General features: G+C 33.8%; 1 protein-coding gene and 1 non-coding gene across 2 annotated transcripts; both read left to right on the top strand.

Moving 5' to 3' along the window:
- The first annotated feature begins 237 nt into the window (after nt 1–237).
- LOC149896634 (U6 spliceosomal RNA) lies at nt 238–344 on the top strand. The gene has a single exon (XR_016458333.1). It is a non-coding gene; the product is annotated as a U6 spliceosomal RNA (small nuclear RNA).
- A 1,920-nt stretch (nt 345–2,264) lies between these two features.
- On the top strand, nt 2,265–14,131 carry Mgat1 (alpha-1,3-mannosyl-glycoprotein 2-beta-N-acetylglucosaminyltransferase). The gene is made up of 10 exons (XM_090117534.1): nt 2,265–2,845; nt 6,380–6,504; nt 6,977–7,190; nt 8,887–8,965; nt 9,370–9,519; nt 9,773–9,863; nt 10,195–10,299; nt 11,162–11,326; nt 12,302–12,535; nt 13,973–14,131. Exons 1-9 carry the CDS (start codon nt 2,572–2,574, stop codon nt 12,413–12,415), a joined length of 1,317 nt encoding a protein of 438 aa, XP_089973660.1. The 5' UTR covers nt 2,265–2,571; the 3' UTR covers nt 12,416–12,535; nt 13,973–14,131.
- Nucleotides 14,132–15,140: the final 1,009 nt, after the last annotated feature.

The following is a 15,140-nucleotide window of genomic DNA, read 5'->3' as shown; positions in this document are numbered from 1 at the left end:
GTTGCAAACACTCAATAGATGGCAGCTTAAACATATTTTCCTTTAAAAATAATATTTACAGATAAATTTAATGTTTGATTGATAAAACACATGTTGTAAAATATTTAAAATAAAAGATAAAACTAATTAATATAACTTTCATCAATGTAAAATATATTTTCGAAAATTATTCTGAATCGCGCTGTTGATATTTTTTGAGTCAATGAGTATATATAATTATGTTCAACTAAGGTTAGTGTACTCGCTTCGGCAGTACATATACTAAAATTGGAACGATACAGAGAAGATTAGCATGGCCCCTGCGCAAGGATGACACGCAAAATCGTGAAGCGTTCCACATTTTTTGAAGAATACAAAAATAGTCCATTGAAATGTTACATTTTTTTTTTATTACACGCTATTAGCTTCACCCGTATGTTTGTTTGTTTGTAACCGACTTCTTTGGGCGCAATTTTGACCCACTTTAAACGGCCAGATTTCGTTCAAACTTTGTAGATTTATTGAGGACCGATGACAATACACTAATTTGATAAAATTTTCTATTTTTTAGTTCGGTTTTCTATAAAAAGCGTGTTTTTTAGTTTTTTCAAACTATTATTATTTTATTTAGGTCTAACCTTGCGTTTTCTTGAGCAATTTTAGAGGTTACCGCTATTTTCAAGATGGCGGCCATGGGACAAGGGTGGCGACCCCACAAACTTGGTGATAGCTTCACACTGACCCCCCTTACACATTAAAAAAAAATAAAATTGCGTCCTCTAAAAACGCAACCCCAAATGTAACTTTTCAATGGACACGTTTGAGCTTAGATCATTAACTCCCCGCACCAAAATCGGCAGAAAGTTTAGTTAGAACATTTGCCAGCGTGCTCCATCAATTAGGTAGGTAGGTACCTACTTAATGATTAAAAAAAAGACGTGTGGCACTCGGGGACTGCCGATGCCGCGGTAAAGCTATTGCATAGCGTGCCTTCAAGCCACACCTCCCCGCCCGTCGGAGTGGGGAGCGTGAGGTTTTTTCGTTACGGAATTCCTGGATTCGGTCCCCGCGCTCAGGGCCCGCGATAGAAGCTATGCAATAGCTTAATAAAATAATATACACAAATGAAAGGTTATTCCATCTTTTTTAAAATTCGACATGTTTGAACTTTGAATTATTGCTCTGCAAGACTTGACGGCATTTTTAGCGGAGCACTCGCAGACGTCCTTTCGATGTTTTACGAATACGCAGAGTGTTTGTAATCAATTACGCAAGATAGTCCGGGATACATCGCCCATTTTTGCAAGTGATTACTATCAAGCTAATTTTTCGTGAGTAGCTTTATTTTGATGAGATGCCCAATAATTTCATGTAAAAAACTCTCGATTGTGGTAGCTACCAGAGGAAACAAGGATAAAATATTTTGATTTGATGGCTCTCAAATATTAATTACTAACTGAATGTTTTTTTTGGTTCAATCTCAAGATAATTATCTAAATTATTCGAAAAAATATTTGTCCTACAAAATCTATGGTTTGATCAAAGAGTCCCCCTTTCCAATGTGTATCGATAACGAAGTCATCATAAATGATTACTAACCAGCTGATTTTTTTATTTTCACTTATTTAATACTTATATAATTCAACAGACATATTGTCCTACAAATTGCGTAATAAATATTTGAGAACCGTCAAATCAAAAATTTTTATCCTTGTTACCTCTGTAAGCTACCACAATCGAGAGTTTCGTACATGAAATTATTGGGCATCTCATCAAAATAAAGCTACTCACGAAAAATTAGCTTGATAGTAATCACTTGCAAAAATGGGCGATGTATCCCGGACTAAGAAGTTTTTATGAAAGCATAAGATTTTTCGATTCGAATAATCTTATACCTCGGCAAAAGGAGAAACGCCTGCGAGTGTTATCCATTACTTAATGATCTAAGATAATAGATATCTAATCACTAGCAAACTTGATTTATTGCGAGATTTTGGTAATCATGGCCGGCAATCCATTATCAGTTATCACAATATTAATATAAATAGGCACGAGGATAAGATAATAGTATTACCTATGTACATAATATTATTAAGTAATGTTATTATGTGATTATTATTCATATACATAAGGTTATGAAAATATATGGGATTCAAAAAAACAGCATTCAAAATAAGAACAAAAGCAGCAGCAAGGATATTTTTGTGTGCGCTCTGCAGAACAAAACTAATTCTCATTCGTCAATGTCAACTGTCAATAATTTCCCGATCCAATCCAAATGTTGACGGCGTGTAATTTTTAAGTTGTGACACCATTGATTGTTGTGATTAGGCATTAAAAAGAATTCTAAAACTGTTTATACTTTTTATCAGTTTGCATAATTTACTTTTCAACATTCGTGTTTAGGGTGGAACTGTAATCGATTCATAAGTGATGATTTCGTTGTGCAAAATGTAAGAGTTTCGGTTTCTCGGCATCAACTGTTGCAATGTTGATACTTTACATTAACCACATCGTATTTGCACATAGCTAACGACAGACGTAGAAATGGTTATATAGCGGTGTTCCAATTAGACCCAAAACGTGGCCAAAATGCGTGTAAATTTGCGTAGATTCATGATAATAGGCGTCTCTCTGACTGGTGCATGGATTATATACACGTATTTATCATTTTTCGTAGTCACAAATTCTTATAGCCGAAACAATTTCATCGACTTGGAGAAAAAGTTAGATAGTTTACAGTCAAAACTTGATGTTGAACTGAGTGACAGTAGTGTGTTGTTAGAAAAAGTTAAACAGCATTTAATAAGAAGTGAACAGAATGAGAAAACCAAGGAATTGTACAGTAATAACTTAGAAACACAGAGTAAGTATATTTTAATCCAATAGATATGAATTACCTTCACACATCTACAAATCTTTTAATAAACGTACATATTATATTTACAGGATATTTCGTGAACATATAATATTATTTAATATAGCCTGTAGGAATATTGGAATTTTATTTATCTATAAAAAATTTATTAATACTTTTTAAAACTAACTTCCTCATATTGTTAACGTTAAAACTATAGACACATGTTATTTCAACACTTAACTAAAATTAAATAGATAACATTGTTTAAAATATTTAACATAACCAGGAAAAGCCACGGCCTTTCCTATTCAATAACTATTATTTATCAAAACCAATTATTCATGTGAATTATATCTATCTTATATATAAAATTCTCGTGTCACAATGTTAGTCTGCATACTCCTCCGAAACGGGTGGACCGATTCTCATGAAATTTTCTGTGCATATCGGGTAAGTCTGAGAATCGGCCAACATCTATTTTTCATATGTACCACGGGCGAAGCCGGGGCGGACCGCTAGTTGTAATATAAAAATGAACTGTATTTTTGTGTGAACCCGTGGAAACTACAGGTTTTATTTGAAAAAGTAAATTTAATAAATCATTTATTTTAACAAGGCAATTGGTTACAATATATCATTATGCTACAAATCATAGGAGCAGAGTAATGAAAAATTGACCGCCTCCTCGGTACAGTGGTTGACACGTGAGCGTCCTGGGTTCGATTCCCGGTGGAGACGAAGAAAAAAAATGTCTTGGTCTGGTGCGACACAGAAGGCTGATCACCTACTTGTCCCTAAAGAAAAATCGATCAGTGAAACAGATGTATAATCTGCATCTGCCCCTTACCCCACTTGGAGACATGGGACTTCACTTTTTAATGAAAAATTGTGCAAGAATATTATTTCTGATAATTGGTAAAATATTTGAATAATTTAAAAAGCTAGATAAAAAGAAATATACAATTACAATTCCAAATCACAGGTGCCGAATTGGTCAGGCTTCCACCCCAGATTGGCATGAAAGGATGCGGGTTGGAATCCGCCTCATGTTCGAATTTTTTATATTCTTTATAAAACATTTGAATGCCATAAAATATCAAATTCAATCCCAAATCATTCAATAATGTTGTTATTGATATTTTAATCTAACACATGGATAATTAATATGAAGCTTATCAAAACATGATACAGCAGTTTTGGCCACAGACCAACTATTAAATAACACACATAATTTATTTCTATGATAAGGAATAAGCAAAATTTTGTATTATCTTTAATGTGTTATAAAAGTTTGTGAGGATATGTGTGTGTTTGTTACTCTTTCACGCAAATACTACTGATTACAATGAAATGTAGCACACATATAGAGGGTAACTTGGATTAACACATAAGATAGGTTTTATTCCAAAAATCCCACGGGAACGGGAACTATGCGGGTTTTCCTTTGAAAACGCGGGCGGAAATCTAGTATTTAATAACTGTAACTACATTTTTTGCCTGAAATAAATGAATTAAAAAGACGTGAGGCACTCGGGGACTGCCGCGGTAAAGCTATTGCATGCTATGCCTTCAAGTCACACCTCCGTGCCCGTCAGAGTGGGGAGCGTGAGGTTTTTCGATACGGAATTTCTGGATTCGGTCCCCGCGCTCAAGGCCCGCGATTTGCAAGGCCCGCAAGTGATCAAACTAACTCTTCAGCTTTATAATATTAGTAGAGATAATAGCTTGCAAGTTTATTGAAATAATTTGGTTTTATTATAGCTTGTGCTCGTCATAATAATAACTAGGAATGCTATTATTATAAATTCTATATATTTACCTGAATTTACACAATGATTACAATCATTCGAACCTCTGAAGTGGAGATCACATATTTTGTAAATTATTTTATACATACAATACTGTTTTTCAAGGTAATAAGTAATAAGTTAATTTTTTAAGCTATTGAATAGCTTCTATCGCGGGCCTTGAGCGCGAGGACCGAATCGAGAAATTTCGTAACGAAAAAACCTCACGCTACCCACTCCGACGGAAACGGAGGTGTGGCTTGAAGGCATGCTATGCAATAGCTCCGCGGCAGTCCCCGAGTGACACACGTTTTTTTTTTATTGAATAACATATTTGACATTTTTTCTTTACTTCTTCCCTTGTAATACATAAAATATGTACTATTGATGAATATTCCATGTAAACTGGGTAATTTAAGAGAAACATAAAGAAACTAGGTTTACTTAACACTCTAACAATTAACCTGTAACCATGGACTAATAGAATCTAAAGTATTAGTCTATGCCTGTAACCATTGAGATAATATTACTACGTATGGAGGAGACACCACGAACAAAATCTGTGCGCCATTTTTTTGCTGTAACTAAGTTTTAAAAATTATTATTTAGTTAGGTACTTAACGATGAAAGTTATTCCTTGCTTGCACTTTTCCGTATTATTTGTATTATTTGTGCAATGTCGTAACACACACGAAGGCATGTTTGATGCGTTTCACTTTAAAACCGTTAAAAAATACCGCTCAACATACGTCACATGACGTATGTTGAGTGGAACATAAGTGATGTAGGCGGTGTCGTCTCCTATTAATATTATCTCAATGCCTGTAACACAAATAGTTTTCATATATTAAAATTACTTCTGTGAGTTAGGAATAAATTTTGTTTTTGTTTATTGTTTTTGCATACATTTTAATAGAATAAGGGTGCATTTCCACAAATAATGTGCGAGTTTGTGTAGCGAGGAATGTTTTAAATAACCAATCATATCACTTCATTTAGTTTGAAGCGATACTATTGGATATTTAGAAACACATTCCTCGCTACACATATAGTGAAGTCCCATGTCCCCTAGTGGGGTAAGGGGCAGATGTATACATCTGTTTCACTGATCGATTTTCTTTAGGGACAAGTAGGTGATCAGCATTCTGTGTCCTGCCAGACCGAGACATTTTTTTTCTTCGTCTCCACCGGGTATTAAACCCAGGACCCCTCGGTGTTACGCTCACGCGTCAACCACTGTACCAAAGAGGCAGTCGCTCGCTACACATGCTTGCACATTATTGGTGGAAATCACCCTAAGCAGCTTGGTTAGCCAATAGTTTATGCCCTGGTCTATGTCTATGAATAGAATCTAGATAATAGACCATAGACTGAAGTATGAATATATATAAACAAATATTATCCATTCTGAACAAAGAAAGGAAGTTGATATTCAGAATTCCTTCCAAGAAACTTGCAAATATGTATCTTATAAACTGTATTCTGAATACATCTTAATTTTAAAGTGACATTGTATATTTTTCATTTAATTAAATAAGTTGTATTACATGAAAGTAATATAACTACTTCTATACTAATAATATTAAGCAGTTTGTATATTTGTTTGTTTGAACACGTTTATCTAGGGAGATTGGCATCAATTTTAAAATTCTGTCACTGTTAGATATGTATGTGAATGCTATATACTTATACCACAGGCGAAGCCGGAGCGGACTGTTAGTATTTTATATTATTTATACATATTTTGTTACAGGTATAATAAATCCAATCCTGCCAGTTTTAGTAATAGCATGCGATAGAATAACAGTCAAGAGGTGTTTGGATAATCTAGTCAAGTTCAGACCTAATAAGGAGACATTCCCTATTATAGTTAGTCAGGTATGTAGTAATTTATATTTATTATAATTAATTTTTTATAATTATTATAATTAATTATAAAAAATAAGTAATTTATATTTATTATATCATCTAATATTGTTGTAACAAAATTTTGTGATGTATATTTGTAACGTTTCTCTGTCACAAATAAGACACTACTTATTTTCTACAATATGTTTGTATCAATTTAACTGTTTGTTTGAGATATATTTATTGTATTTTTTAAGAAAATAAAAAACTAGATTCCGCTAGTGTGTTTTTTAATCAGTCGCGGAAAATAGAATAATGTGTCGTTCGATTATTGTTTTTGAAAAAAATAAGTTCTAATTCTTCTTTTTCTTAAGCGGCAACTCCCGATGCCAGAGATTTCAGATTTTGCAAAAAAAAGTTCCACATTTAAATAAGTTACTATGAAATAACACTTAAAAACAATTCTTATTTATACATTGTTTTTTTATATTTTTGTTCACAGGACTGCGGTCACAACGCAACCTACCAAGTGATAAAGAAATACACGGATTCGGACCCCACAATATCCGTGGTCAAACAACCAGACCTTTCAGAGATACCCTTGGCAAGGGCCAAAGTTAAATTCAAGGGGTATTATAAAATAGCGAGGCACTATAAGTTCGCGTTGAATTATATATTCAGGAGTTTGGGGCACGAGGCTGTGATTATCGTGGAAGGTAAGTTTGAAAAAAATATTTTTTTTGTAGATTTTTTTGCGAATTTTGTAAAAAAAAATGGAACTTAAAAGTTCCATAAAAGTTCCACTTTCAAATTGTCACTGTAGGTTTTTTAACAAATATTGTAAAGATTTTTTTACAAAAAACTTTTTGGAGTTGAAAAAAATATTTATGGGTGCACAGCTATGGGACAACATTTTTACAAGTAAATTATTAAAAAAACAAAATACCCGACTGCACACTAAAAAAAGAGTGATTGAAATGAATCTAATGATACCGCATACATATTTTTTTAAAGGGAAATTTAGAAAAAAATATTATTATGTCTTTATCCCGTGGGACTTTTAGGATAAAATGTATCCTATGACACTCCCGTAATCAAGACAAATCTAACGATACCTCATACATCAAAATCCATCAAGCCGTTTAGGCTACAGGTGGTCACAAAGGAAAAGACATACATACATACTTACATACACTCGAAAAACATTACCCTCCTTCTTTGGCAGTCGGGTAAAAATCAAAATCGGTTCTAGAGTCTGGCCAGCCAAAGCTGAACCCAGTAAAGGGCGGCAAATTTAAAAAATATGGACCTGGTAACATCGGTTTTAGTAAGAAAAAAACATTTTGATACTTTTGATATTCATAAAGGTGATCATATTATATAGGTACATTAGGTACACAACACAGCAAGATTTAAACATTATTAAAGTAAATGATTTGAACCATTTTCAACAAAACTGACAACAAACTACGCAGAAACGCCATGATGACATTCCATAGTGTGGCCGCTACAAAAAACACTGGGTTCAGCTTTGGCTGGCCAGACTCTACCAGTTGATAGTCTTATTATCAATACAAAAAAAAAATATAGTCTAATTGAAATTTAAAACGTTTGGAAAGAAAGCTTATGTATTTATATAATACTAGCGGTCCGCCCCGGCTTCGCCCGTGGTACATAATATTTACGTTTTCTCTACATAAGAACCATCCTCGTAGTTCAAGGAATATAATAAAAAAAGAATTATCGAAATCGGTTCAGCCGTACTCGAGTTTACCAACGACGACGCCGACGACGACGCTTACCAACACATTTTGCGATTCATTTTTATATATAAGAGAAGAAGATATGATTAGATATCATATCATTTGCATTCCATATAGATATCATATCATAGATTTATATGAACGAGATATTTATTTATGAATTATGTATATTGAATGGATAAAAATTTTATTGAAGGAAAACATGTGTAAAAAGAGCTTATGTATTTATCTGTAACTAGCGGTCCGCCCCGGCTTCGCCCGTGGTACATATTTCGCAATAAAAGGTAGCCTATGTTCTTTCTCAGGGTCTAAAGATTGTCTCTGCCAAATTTCATCAAAATCGTTCCTAGTAGGTAATAAAATTCATAGATTTTATTACCTACTAGCGGTCCGCCCCGTCTTCGCTGTACATATTAACGTTTCCTCTACATAAGAACCATCCTCGTACTTCAAGGAATACAATAAAGAAAGAATTATCGAAATCGGTTCAGCCGTTCACACATGATGCCCTGACAACGCGAAACGGGTTTCATTTATTCTTTAAAGACACTTAGCAATATATAATGAACTCTATTGAAGTGTAATACAGTCCAAAGTTGATAAATATTTTATATCTTTTTAAATATTTTTTTTTTATTTTGTTTTACAGATGACTTAGATATTTCTCCAGACTTCTTTGAATATTTTCAAGGGACATACCCGTTGCTGCTCAAAGACCCTAGTATATGGTAAGTTAGTTCCACTTTAACTTTAACTCCCGTCACTTTAACTCGCGTCACTTTAGCTCCCGTTACTTTAATTCCCGTCACTTTAACTTCCGTCACTTTACCTCCCGCCACATTAACTCCTGTCGCTTTACCTCCCGCCACATTAACTCCCGTTGCTTTAACTTCCGTCACTTAAACTCGCGTCACTATAACTCCCGCCACTTTAATTCCCGACACTACCTCCCGTCACTTTACCTTCCGTCACTTTAACTTGCGTCACTTCACCTCCCGTCGCTTTAACTTCCGTCACTTTAACTCGCGTCACTTTAACTCCCGTCACTTTGCCTCCCGTCACTTTACCTCTCGTCACTTTGCCTCCCGTCACTTTAACTTCCGTCACTTTAACTTCACCTCCCGTCATCCAGGTGCATTTCAGCGTGGAACGACAACGGCAAGAAGGAACTGATAGATCTCTCTCGACCCGAACTATTGCACAGGACGGACTTCTTTCCGGGGTTAGGATGGGTTTTGAGGAGTGAAACTTGGGATATGCTGGAGGCAAAGTGGCCGCAAGCGTAAGTGAGCTTTAGAAACTAGAATATAAGTTGTTTTTGTATCTATAGCATAACACATTAAAAAAAATCTAAAACAACACACTTAAACTCATGAAATTATTGTATTGTCACCGATCCTTGAAAAGTGTGCAAAGTTTGAATTAAAAGTGTCCGTATTTTTAAATATTATACTTTCGATAACAATTTAGCATTCAAATGATATATAAATATTATTTTTATTAATATTTTCTCAACAAATGAACCTTTTTTCTAGATTTTTCGACGATTGGCTGCGAGATCCACAGAACACTCAGGGTAGAGCGTGCATACGACCCGAAGTGTCGAGAACGTATTCGTTCGGAAAGGTAATTATTTACGTGACTTTGGTTGAAGTCACGTTTGACAGGAGTCAAAGTCGTTTTTGACAAACTATCAAAGATTAATTGTTATTATTGTAAACTAGTGGTCCGCCCCGGCTTCGCCCGTGGTACATATTTCGCAATAAAAGGTAGCCTATGTCCTTTCTCGGGTATCAAACTATCTCCATACCAAATTTCATGCAAATTGGTTCAGTAGTTTAGGCGTGATTGAGTAACAGACAGACAGACAGAGTTACTTTCGCATTTATAATATTTGTAAGGATTGTTGTTGGTGTGAAATTTATACTTATTTTTTATATGTTTACGTAATTTACAGGTTGGAGTAAGCAAGGGGCTATTCTTCGACCTGCATTTAAGATACATGCAGTTGAATATGGAGTTTGTTGAATTCACTAAACTGAATCTCACGTATTTAATAAAGGTAAGTCATATTATGTACAAGTTATATTTTATTGAAGTGAAAACTTCTTTAGCGGCGTTGAGCACTTTTTCTGTATTGGGTATAAAATCTTAAACTCGCGTCAGGACACGTGACCTGATCGAAAAAGCGTAAGACGGATACCATTCCAAAATATCAAACATGCTCAACGTTAATAATCAAGTTTTCACTTCTGCCGGCACTCCCCCAGTGCAACCCGTCTTTTTTTATAATTGACTAAGGCCAATATTGGAACAATCTCGGTTGCAAGGCAATCGGAGCAATCTCAGCTGTTCTCTAAATTGCCCCTGTTTGCCTATACACATCACAATTAAGGGTCCAATTTCAAAATTGCCCCTACATCAGGTACGTGTGTAGCCGGATTAACCTCGCACCCCAATTCTGTCCCAAGTTTAATATTTTAATATTTATTTATTTTGTCTAAACTAACGTTTTGCACTGATTATGAACGTAAAAAAATATCGAATTTGGTAAATAAACTAACTGATCGCAGATGCATACTTGGGTTTGTGTTTGACATTACATACATTACGGTGATTCATTTTAATATTTTCTACACTTTACACAAGTTTTCCGCGCTTGTGCTCATATATAATCCTATACTTACGGAAAGTGTTTGTATATATTTTACATATACACTTACACTTATCTTCTTCTTCAGGATTCAAAAAAAGAAAGGAGTTTCTCAATTTGTCTGTATTTTTTGGCTGTATATGATCTATTTTTTATTTGACAGCCTTTCAATTTGGTCCCCTATAAATTTGATAAATTCTGAAAATTTGAACGCATATTAAGTAATTATTTTTCAAAAAATATTTTTTATATTTTTTTTTTATTTTTCCAGGACATATACGACGACAATCTCACGTCGCTAGTGTATTCTCTCCCGGAATCAACAGCTGAAGATGTGATCACAGGGATTGGTACAGGGCCGGTCAGAGTCGGTTATTCTAACGCGAAAACTTATCAGAAAGCCGCTAAAAAGTTGGGTCTAATGGATGATTTTCGAGTGAGTATTTATAAATAAACTGCCTCCTTGGTATAGTGGTTGACGCCTGAGCGTAGAACCGAGGGGTCCTGGGTTCGATTCCCGGTGGAGACGAAATGAAAAATGTCTCGGTCTGGCAGGACACAGAAGGCTGATCACCTACTTGTCCCGAAGAAAATCGATCAGTGAAACAGATGTATAATGCATCTGCCCCTTACCCCACTTGGGGACATGGGACTTCACTTACTTACTTATATTTATAAAAATAGGAAAAATATAGTGAACGTTTCTAATCCTAGTAGTCTTTGTGTTCATATTTGTCGACGTTAGTTTTCTAGTGTTAAACTTTTATATGAAGTGAAACTTCTTTCCGCGCGTTGAGAGTAATAATTCAAGGTCGCGACATGGCAATACCGTCACGTCATGGTCAAGGCGACGATTTTGGTATCTTTGAATCTTGCTAAAGTTTCACTTCTGAAACGTGTCCTCGGCACACAGCTCTTTTTTATATGTACATATATAGATTATAATATACGACTGGCCGGTTGGCTTGGTTGGTAGTGACCCTGCCTGTTCAAGTCATTGGTCGTGGGTTCGATTCCCACCCGGGGCAAATATTTGTGTGATGAACATAGATGTTTGCTCTGTGTCTGGGTGTTAATTATCTATATAAGTATTTATTTAAAACTAGCGGTCCGCCCCGGCTTCGCCCGTGGTACATATTTACGTTTTCTCTACATAAAAACCATCCTCGTACTTCAAGGAATATAATAAAAAAAGAATTATCGAAATCGGTTCAGCCGTTCTCGAGTTATGCGCTTACCAACACATTTTGCGATTCATTTTTATATATAAGATTATATAAACGTATGTTTATCAGCCATCTGGTTGTCATAACCCAAGCGAAAGCTTACTATGGGATCAGATCGTGCCGTGTGTGAATATAGTCCCGAAATATTTATTTATTTTTTTATAATATATGTTTTCTTTCTACAGAGTGGAATTCCCCGTACAGCATACAGAGGTATAGTAACGTGTTATATAAAGGGTCGAAGGGTTTACCTTGCGCCAAATTACGAATGGGTCAAATATGACCCCAAGTGGGGGTAAAAAAATATAGCAATATTTGAGGGTAGACTGAAATGTACAGATTTGTTTTCGTTTTTGTGTTGTTTTTTTTTTCTTGGAGATGGAATCTTTTTCGAATATATAGTATGTGTTTGATTGTTATAGACTAGAGTAGATAATTTTTGAAACAAAAAAAAATCGCAGTCGGATGAAACCCATTAGAAAAGGAGGGGAATATGATAAAAATGTAAGGAAAAATAAATTACGGTCAAACCGAGTTCGGGAAGCGGGAGGGGGGAGCTTTTAAGAGAAAAAAATGGTTTCTCTCGATTTCCGACAAAACTACAAGTCCTATAGAAAAAAGTTCAATGGCAAAGTTGTAGGTAATTAAAAGTTCTACAACTTTTGTATTCACAATTTTTTCACATAACCTAAAAATTTAGGTGAAAAATTCAAAAAACCAAGTTTTTGGTCTTTTATTTCTATCTACGTCAAAATTTTTTTTTTTCAACGAAATTTGGTGGAAACTTACTTTATTATGTCCCAAATACACTGTAATTTATTTGATTGAAAATATTTATTTTTTCGCCTTATTTTGAATTAATACCAAAAAAACAACCTAATTTTCAATCGAAAAGTCACCCGTCAAAATATCAGCTTTTTTCAAAAACTTGGGGTGCCTTTTATTCATTGAAATCTCTACTTTCATATGATGTAAAAAAAATAAACACCACCATAGTAAATGTTCTCAGGAAATGCATACAAACAGTCTGAAAATTAGCTTTTACTAAATCAGACACACTTCTCGAACTACCTGAAATGTTTTTATCGACATCATTTTGCTTTTGAATATGCTGTAAAATATTAAACTTAGAACAGATAATTATTTTTCTTTTGAAATATTACCGAAAAGCCGATACAAGAGAAGATATAGAGTTCAAGAAGTGTGCCTGATTTAGTAAAAGCTAATTTTCAGACTGTTTGTATGCATTTCCTGAGAATATTTACTATGGTGGTGTTTATTTTTTTTACACCATATGAAAGTAGAGATTTCAATAAATAAAAGGCACCCCAAGTTTTTGAAAAAAGCTGATATTTTGACGGGTGACTTTTCGATTGAAAATTAGGTTGTTTTTTTTGGTATTAATTCAAAATAAGGCGAAAAAATAAATATTTTCAATCAAATAAATTACAGTGTATTTGGGACATAATAAAGTAAGTTTCCACCAAATTTCGTTGAAAAAAAATAAATTTTGAAGTAGATAGAAATAAAAGACCAAAAACTTGGTTTTTTGAATTTTTCACCTAAATTTTTAGGTTATGTGAAAAAATTGTGAATACAAAAGTTGTAGAACTTTTAATTACCTACAATTTTGCCATTGAACTTTTTTCTATAGGACTTGTAGTTTTGTCGGAAATCGAGAGAAACCATTTTTTTCTCTTTAAAGCTCCCCCCTCCCGCTTCCCGAACTCGGATTGACCGTAATTTATTTTTCCTTACATTTTTATCATATTCCCCTCCTTTTCTAATGGGTTTCATCCGACTGCGATTTTTTTTATCTTTTCATTATTTTCAAAGGCTTCTACCCCAGTCTATTAGTGGTAAAATTAGTAAAGAAATTATTCGTTGATATTTATAAAATTTGTAGAGAAATGATTGGCCAAATTAAATTGTTTTTATGTATGTTATGTATAATGTTTGTAAACGGATGACCATATTTGAGATTGAGGAATAGTAATAGAAAAGCCCTTTTGAGGAACGAATTGTGTGCGTAACATTTAAAATGCCCTAGGAGCATTTTGAAAGGGCTTTATGACCAGGGGCAAGGGGACCGTGGGACCGATCATCTTTTCCAGTATTTGCCGATATATATCTACAAATATATAATATACATATATATTATATAGTAAGTTTTTTTCTATAATGCTTTCTCTTTCTAGCACACGGAAAAGTCTCATGTTAGAGCGAGATAGATTGCTTGTTAGTTGGGTTGACACAAAAAGTTTACTTTATTAAGTGAAGCTTAAGTTCACATGTTTTAATTTGAGACGTGTTATAAGTTATTATAAATTTAGAAGGTTAAAATAATACAAAAAATATTGTACATAAACAAAAAAATACTATTGTATTGTATTTTCTGATTAACCATGCATATGTAAAACAATTTGAACTTTCATTCCATGGGTCACATCACAAATTTTTCTCATATGCATTATCAATTGTCTCTGAATAATATATCTGTCTCGCTCTAGCACAGGGACTTTTTGTATAAGCGAAAGAGAAGGCCAATACAAAAATACATGCATTTTAGATAGTTATATTTCGGCAATTTCCACTTTTAGCATAATTTTTTCAACATAATATACTAATATATAAGTAATATAAAATTAAAGACTGTGATTTGCATTGTATATAAGTCACATATTATATTATAGAAAAAACATAATATATAAATAATTGCATCTTTAAACCAAGAGAATTGATTTTTTAAACATTATATTAATATATTATAATACAATATTGTAATGCGCTTTATGACACCAGTTTTTAGGTAATGGAATAGATAATAAATAATAATTACAACTGCGATAATATAATATTTCTGTTAATTTCTCTTAAATACTGACCTGCATGTTTTATATGTAAAATTCTATATAGGTAGTCTTACTTTCCGCCTTCGCTCAAGTTGTTTTAAAGTTAACAAATTATATTCTAAAACCTTCCTCTTGAACTATTAAAACGCATCAAAATCCGTTGCATCGTTTT

The sequence above is a fragment of the Colias eurytheme genome, chromosome 28 (assembly GCF_061535395.1).
Source record: "Colias eurytheme isolate Ceu_HAF_F1 chromosome 28, ilColEury1 Martin Lab GWU primary, whole genome shotgun sequence".
Lineage (NCBI taxonomy): Eukaryota > Metazoa > Arthropoda > Insecta > Lepidoptera > Pieridae > Colias > Colias eurytheme.
This window is presented reverse-complemented; position numbering and strand designations above follow the sequence as displayed.